An 8,171-nucleotide genomic window follows, 5' to 3' on the forward strand; every position below is an offset into this window, starting at 1 on the left:
AAATATCCTGTTAATTGAATACAAAGAATCCTTTACAATCAACAATCCAAACACAAGAACTAAAAATGCTAAGAGTAGTGTTGCTAAATGCTACTTAAAATTTTATCAGATCAACTCACTGTATTTTCCGCTTAACAGCCTGCTCGGCTTGTGTTTTAAAGAAAAGACGACTATGGCTGTTTCAAATGGATAATAGGCCATGTTAACGACGTAAATGTCCATAATTACACTTTATCAGTCGCCATATTTAACGGTGCTTTTATTTTGAAGGGATTTTACCGGACGCGGCAGAGTGTGTCTGTCAGCTTTGTCCACCTGTCATGCTGAGGGTGTCTCCTCTCCTTCTGTAGCCTCATTCGGGGATTTCTGGCTCTTTCACTCAGGCGTCCACAGACACAGATCCGTCAGACACTCTCCTCCTCGGCTGGACTCCGTTACCCGCCGTCATGTTGAAGGGGACTCGGACAGAGACTCGGGGGGAGTCTGGGGTCCTGGATGCTGCGGCTCTGAGGCAGCAGAGGAGGCTAAAACAGGCGATCCAGTTCCTCCATAAGGACTCAGCTGACCTGCTACCTCTGGATGGACTGAAGATGCTCGGGACATCCAAACAGGGGGTGTGTCCATTAAAACAGGTCTTTTATTGTGTCGAGTCTCAGCTAGGCCTGTTGGCTGCCATAGGGTTGTTAGTATGTATTTATCACTGTAAGCTAAATGCAAGTTGTGATAACGATCAAGTTTCTGATTAGCCTTGTTTAAAATTATTATATCCTCCTCAGGGATTGGCTTTAAGGAGAAAGGCTGTGTTATAGAGTGTCTTTTCATTTTTATTAAACCTAAAAATCTGCCTTTTGTTTTTGCACACTGACACTGAACTTAAGGTGCTTCACCTCAGGTAATAAGGATTACTATGAAATAACAATGAGAGGTGAACGCTGATAGGAAGTACTGCCACAAGCTTCATTCACATAGATATTCAAGGGAATTACAGAGTTTGACCAGCCCTACTAAAAGATATGCATCAGACCAATGAAAGATGTGTATCAGAGGGGTTTAGAAGTTGGTATACTATATGCAGACTAAAAGAAGTGAGTATACTCTGGGTACAGGGCTGTGAAAAGCATTTACCCCCCTCCTGATTCCTCATTTTTGAGCATATTTGTCAGACTTAAATGTTTCAGATCATCAAACAAATTGTGATATTAGACAAAGATAACCTGAGTAAATACAAAATGTGGCTTTGGTAAATCTATCCACGAACACTGACATTATGAGTCAGGTTAGGCCTGCTGGTCTTTAGCTGTTATTCTGGGTTCTTTTGGGACCTCCTGGCTGAGTCGTTGATGCACTCTTGGAGTCATTTTGGTTGGCAGGCCACTCCTGGGAAGGTTCACCTCTGTTCCAAGTTTTCACTACTTGTGGATAATGGCTCTCATTGTATCTCACTGGAGTCCCAAAGCCTTAGAAATGTCTTTGTAACCCTTTCCAAACTGATAAATGTCACCTATCAGATGTCACATGACAGACCAGGGGTAATTCTTTTTTTCAGAACAGGGCCATTTAGATTTGGATGGCTTTTTTCCCTTTAACTCATTTAAACCTGATGTAGCATTCATGTCTTTTTTCCCTCAAGGCCTGATGCAGTGAACGGTACTTTCTGGATTATCTTATTGATTGACCACAGAACAGTTTTCTATTTTGCCTCAGTCCATTTTAACCAAGTTAGATCCAAATTCTCTTTTCACTCCTCAGCTTTTCTGCATGGAGGATGAAGAGGCTAAGGCAAAGATATTTTTGATCCCATCTGCCTTTCAGCATGTATTTTGGTGAATTGCATTGCATTTCATCAGTCGCATGTCTTAAAAACAAAAAAAGATAATCCAAAACGCACTGATATTGCACCAGCTTTGAAGGTAAAAGGATATGAAGCTTATTGCTGTCAAATATTAACATTTATTTGATGGTCTGAAACATGTAAGTGCAACAAAAAAAAAAAAAAAAAAAAAAAAAGGTTTCCCCAGGGCTGTATTTGCATATAGCCGGCACTACACCGCTGAGGGTACAGGATAACAAATACATTTTAACAGTTTGACCATTTCTGCAGGGAAAAGCCAAAAAGGATCCTGCCTCCTACACACATCACCACCATAGTTAATTATGACAAACGCTCAAAAAGCGAGCAAGAATTGGTGAAATATTGACTTTGCAATCCTCACTGCAAGTCTGTTTTGACCATACAACAATCCACAGTTCTTTCCATTTCTTTGTCAGAAAGCATATGTGAATGGACATGTTCCATTCATAAATATATATCATCCTTCTATCGTATTTCTTCAAGCTCATACAGTGCTTAACAAATTTATTAGACCACCACCCAAAGTAAGTTTTATGCCACAGCTGCCCTAAATTAACAGCACTGGTAAAAACTGGTAAAACCAAAAGCATTTTTTATGTTTCTACAATGGTTAATACACCAATATGTAGAAGCTCTTTAACCAAAATGATATTTTTAATGCTAAAATATAATTATTATTGTTATCCATGAATTTTCAAATTTACTGATTTACAAAAAAACTGAAAAAATATTAAAGCACATTATTATTTCTTGATTAATATGTCAAATTATAGTTATTTACTTGCATTCCTGAACAGAAGAATTAGTTTTAGTGGTTGAATGTTATGCTTGATTAATTTCTGACTTCTCAGAGAAGCCCATTGAGCCGGCTCAAATTTAGGTATAAAAAGGTGAATTCAGTTTGAAATTCCTCATTCCTGTTCAAAATGGTAAAACGTGGAGAGCTCACTGAGAATGAAAGTCCGCATTAAAACATTTCATGATGCTGGATGGTCTCTGGGACAGGTGGTCTAATAAATTTGTTAAGCACTGTATATTTATGATTTTGTCCAGTAGGCGTGCAACTGTAGCAGCTTAATTTCGCCTCAGGGTTGAGAAGGTAAATTGTTTTTTTAATCCCCATATTCTGACTTTATATGTTTTATTTATATTACAGCAGCCACACCATATCATCCAGAAGCGGCTGCTGGAGGCCAAGCTGTCCCAGGGCAGGATAAACATGTGTGGGGTGACTCAAAACAACGGAGGGATTCTTCTGAACTGTAGTCGTCTGAATTCAAATGAGGAAGATGAGGAGGATCGGATCTATGTTCCCTGCAAAGTAGGTGAAAGTTAGAGTGTTTTATTCTATTTTCACCTCCTCCTGCTGTTTGGTTCTCACCCTCTCTGTGTGTTTTCAGTGTTTAGGACAGGAGGGGAACCTGCTGATTGACACAGGCTGTAAACTGAATCTGATGTCCTCACTGACTGTGGAGAGATGCGGGTGAGACGTTCACTCTCTGTCCTTTGACTTTATATTTATTAGATTATTCTCAGTGTCTCACCACTCATTTATTTGTGTTTTTATCTGTTTAAAGTTGGAAAGATCTGGTTGAAGAGAACAAAATGGAGGCTGAAGGTTTTCCCTTTCAGAGGAGGCTCTGCATCGACGGACAAATCCGAGAGCTCAGCCTCACCATCGGACAGCTCAGGATCATGTGCTCTTTTGTTATCATCGGTAAGACTAAAACTAACATTGTACATTTGTCTGGGATTAACTCAACCATTATGATAATGTTATAAATCTGTTTATTCGTAGAAAGTAACAAACCCCTGATGTCTCTGGGCTACAAGACACTAAAGACACTCAAGGTAAAACATCAGCTTTAATAAAATCATCAGAATCTACCAATTAACTACTCCAAAAAGTTCAAATTTAGCCCCTTCATACAAACATACAGCCTAAAGCAAAATTAATTTCATGGGCATGTGAAATTTGAGCAAAACCAGACAACAATGGATACAGTTAATATCACCATTCCCCCAATTTTAAAGCCAGATTTTCAAGATAAACCCAATAAAATGCACAAATGCTCTGTGATGGTTTATGTCTCCAGGCTGTGATCGACACTGAAAAGCAGATGTTGGTGTTTGGGACGAACGTGAGGGAGCAGGTTCAGTTCGCTAAAAAGACAAACAAGGAAAGGTAAGAGGTTTTTTTTTTCAGAGATTTACACAGGGTAACATACATATTTAATTTAGTTTGTTAAGGTACACTTTCTAACCTTGCAGAGCAGATGGATTTGCCAGATTTCATGTCTGTCAGCAGGCAAATCCATCATGCAAAGACTTTTTTGTTTTAATCTTGATTATTATGGCTCACAGCTCATTAAAATCTAATATCCACTTTCCAATTTGCAAAAGTTTCCTGAGCCTTCATTCTCTCACTCTGGTCCACTACACACAACCACAATCATGGGGAAGACTGCTGACTTAAGAAATGTCCAGAAGGCAATCACTGACACCCTTCATAAGGAGGGTAAGCCACAGAAGGTCACTGCTGAAAGGGCAGGCTGTTCTTAGAGGCTGAATCAAAGCAGATTCATGGAAAGTTGACTGGAAGAGAAAAGTGTGGTAAGAAAAGCAGCAGGGATGAGCTCAGCCTTCAGAGGATTGTCAAACAAAGCAGATTCAAGAACGTAGGGGAGCTTCTCAAGGAGTGGACTGAGGCTGGAGTCAGTGGATCAAGAGCCACCACACAGATGGGTTAAGGAAATGGACTACAAGTTTCCTAGTGTGAAGCCAATCCTGAATCAAATAAAATGCTTTAAGCTTCTCGTCTGGACTAAGGAGAAAAATAACTGGACCATTGCTCAGTGGTCCAAAGTCATGTTTTCAGATGAAAGTAAATTCTGAATTTCATTCAGAAATCAAGGTCCCACAGCCTGGAGGAAGATCTGAAAGGCCCAGAATCCATGGGGCTTGAAGTCCAGTGTTTTTAGTCTCCACAGTCAGTGATGATTTGGGGTGCCATGTCGTCTGCTGCTGTTGGTCCACTGGTCTTTATCAAGTCCAGGGTCAACGCTGTCAGACGTCTACCAGGAGATTTTAGGGACCTTCATGCTTCCATCGGCTGAGAAGATTTATGGAGACACTGATTTCCTTTTCACCTGCCCACAGTGAAGCCAAAACTACCAGAAACTGGTTTGCTGGTCATGGTGTTACTGTGTTTGATTGGCCCGCCAACTGGTCTGACCTGAACCCCATAGAGAATCTCTGGGGAAATGTCAGGAGGAAGATGGGAAACACCAGACTCAATGACACAGAGGAGCTGAAGGCTGCTGTCAGAGCAACCCAGGCTTCACAACACCCCAGCAGTGCCACGGAACGATCGCCTGCATGCCATGTTGCATAGATGCAATGTAAGACAGAGAATAGTCTAATATTTGAGATAGTGGATTTTTGATTTTTTTGAGCTGTAAGCCATAATCATCTAGATTAAAATAGAAATAATTGTGAAATATTTATTTGATATATGATTTTCTAGTTGTTTGAGATGCACCTGTATATCCCTTGCCATGGATATGTGAGAGTAAATGTGATGTTACTAGTCTCTTAAGATATGTTTAAACAGATTAAAGCCATCAGAGGAAGATTTATCAGGCTGACTGATGACTTTGTGCTTGTATTTTAAAAGTGCTGGACACTCTTGTAAATGAGACTCAATCTTAATGAGGTCTTCCTGTTGAAATAAATATAAACAAACATGTCTTTCAATATGAAATATAAGAACAAGGTGAATAAAAATCTGATTTTTCCTTATATCTGGACAACAGCAGCAAATTTGTGATGTAGAAACCAAATATTTTAAGGATCAGTCTCACCAGATTCTCTGTTTCTTGTTTTTTGTTCCACAGCTCCCACAACTTCATCAACCTGTGACTCAGCCTCCCTCATCCCTGACAAACACAGAGATCTGACCAAAAGCAATACAGCTATTCATACATGAACAACTCCTTGCTATAGCCGTTGACTTTTTCACCTCACATATTCTCTTGTTCATGTTTGTTGCTGCATTTATGAGTCAGATAATCCACGCTGACCTCACTCGTTTTTACCATGGACTACATATTTATTTTATAATTTTTACATAGCAGCTTCCACAAACAAACAGCTCCTCCAGTAGCACTTTGTAGCGTTGTTGTAGCCTTATAGCTGTCACTACAGTAGTTTGTATTGTGCAGCTGGAAACAGAGTATTAGTAGAACTCGTAGCACTTTGAGATTTATAGCTCCTAGCAAAATGTATTGAGGCATATTGCATATTATAATGTACATTTGCAGCTATAAGTTAATGTTGAAGTAGACTTTAAAAGTTTAGCACAAGTTGTTGCATTTAGTGCAATTGTATTTTTTAACGTTACTGTATTTTTTAGTCCAAGGGATGTATTTGCATCAAAGTCACTGCCTTGTAATGTTTACAAAAAGATCAGGACACTTGTGATTCATTTCCATCTGTAGCAGAAATGCAGCACTGAATAAAAAAATAAAATCTTTAATGCTGTGAACTTGTTCAGTGCTTAATTTTTTAATTCGTTCTCCACTTGCATACATAACTAGGTCTTGCTCTATTTTATCTATGAGCTATTTATGCAACTGGGTCAGCCTGACGTAATCAAGGATGAGATAAACGTCGAGACCCTTCCGTATTCAGGGAAAGGATGGAGGAGAGTGCCTTAATGTTCTCAGCTGACCTGGGACTGTATCCTAGCAACTGCAGCACATTAGGGAACGCCCCCTGTCAGCTGATTGGCAGGTGAACCCAGGACGCCTACATGTCACCATAGAAACCAACGTCAACAGTGAGGGGAAGTTTTCATCTGCAGCTGGCTGTGATCAGCAGAGAATACAGCAGGTAAATGAAAACACTTTGTCTGTCTGTGTCCTAACTTTTTAGATCTAAGAAGAAAACTAAAAAGATTTATTAACTTAGAAAAACATAGGCATCATAACTTTTTTCTTCTTAATATAATAAAAAACATGTTTTCTGAGTCTCTATCCTTCCATTTGTGGATTTATTTCTCTAACCCTTATTCATCTTATTACATAAAAATAGAAAGTATTAAGGCACAGAGGCAGTAGCAAGGGTGGAAAGTAGCTCCACTTAAAAGTATTTAGATGTTTTATTGTCTTATTGAGTTTATATTCCAATCATGGTCAATATAATCAGCGTTTTTTGACAAAATTGATCACAAAACACCTTTAATGTCAAAGTGAAAACAAATTTCTACAAATTAATGTAAATTTAATAAAAATATGTAATGTAAAAGAAGTGACTGCATAAATATTCAACCCCTTCAAGCCAGTATTTAGTAGATGCACCTCTGGCTGCAATCACACCATTAAATCTTTGTGGATAGGTCTCAACCAGGCTTGCACATTTGTACTCTGCAGTTGTACTCTAGTCTTCTTTGCAAAACTGCTCAAGCTCTGTCAGATTGCACAGGGATCGGGAATGAACATCCCTTTTCAAGTCCAGCTACAAATTCTCTATTGGACTGAGGTCTGGGCTTTGACTCAGCCACTCCAGAACATTCTCCTTCTAGTCTTTAAACTATTTCTGTGCTGCTTTCGCAGTATGCTTCGGGTCATTTTCTTACTGGAAAATAAATCTTCCAAGCTGAAGTTCTCTTGCAGACCAAATACAATCGTCCTCTTTATATTTTTTCGCCACATTCATTTTACCCTCTACCTTCACAAACCTTCCAGGGCTGGCTGCCTAGAAGCACCTCCACGTTCATCTCTGCTGGTGAAGCTTGTAACTCCTTAAGAGTAGTCATAGGTGTTTTGGTGGCCTCTCTCACTAGTCTCCTTCTTGGACGCTCACTCAGTTTGTGAGGACATCCTGATCTAGGCAGATTTATACATGTGACGTATCCCTTCCATTTCTTGATGATGGATTTAACTGAACTCTAGGGGATGTTCAGCACTTTGGAAAAGTTTTTGTATCCATCCCCTGACTGATACTTTTCAATAACCTTTACTGTGAGTTGCTTGGAGTGTTCTTTTGTCCTCATGGTGCAATGGTAGCAGGAATACTGATTAACCAGTTTTAATTAAAAAAAAAGACAAATAATATTGACTATGAATGATGTAAAGGGTAAAACATCCAAGGGCCCGAATACTTTTTATAGGCACTGTAAATGCTGTAGTTTAATTTACTTACAGAGACATTTCAGGGTGTTTTTGAGGGGTTCAAACTCAGTAGGAGACTGGGATCTTGCTCAGGTGACTGTTTGGACTCATTTTAATCATCTAAATAATTTTGATATACTTCAGAT

At 39.2% G+C, this 8,171-nt stretch overlaps 1 protein-coding gene across 1 annotated transcript; it reads left to right on the plus strand.

Moving 5' to 3' along the window:
• Positions 1–329: 329 nt before the first annotated feature.
• On the plus strand, positions 330–6,394 carry LOC121515524 (nuclear receptor-interacting protein 3-like). Its single transcript, XM_041796339.1, has 7 exons — positions 330–614; positions 3,009–3,173; positions 3,253–3,335; positions 3,430–3,569; positions 3,651–3,703; positions 3,949–4,037; positions 5,749–6,394. Exons 1-7 carry the CDS (start codon positions 447–449, stop codon positions 5,771–5,773), a joined length of 723 nt encoding a protein of 240 aa, XP_041652273.1. The 5' UTR covers positions 330–446; the 3' UTR covers positions 5,774–6,394.
• Positions 6,395–8,171: the final 1,777 nt, after the last annotated feature.

This window comes from Cheilinus undulatus, linkage group 9 (genome assembly GCF_018320785.1).
Source record: "Cheilinus undulatus linkage group 9, ASM1832078v1, whole genome shotgun sequence".
In the NCBI taxonomy this organism is placed as follows: domain Eukaryota; kingdom Metazoa; phylum Chordata; class Actinopteri; order Labriformes; family Labridae; genus Cheilinus; species Cheilinus undulatus.

Excerpts from the sequence above, each read along its gene's own strand:
- LOC121515524 (XM_041796339.1), top strand. The coding sequence starts at position 447 with ATGTTGAAGGGGACTCGGACAGAGACTCGGGGGGAGTCTGGGGTCCTG. Across the intron at positions 615-3,008 it reads TCGGGACATCCAAACAGGGG|CAGCCACACCATATCATCCA; the intron begins GTGTGTCCATTA and ends TTTATATTACAG. Across the intron at positions 3,704-3,948 it reads AGACACTAAAGACACTCAAG|GCTGTGATCGACACTGAAAA; the intron begins GTAAAACATCAG and ends TTATGTCTCCAG.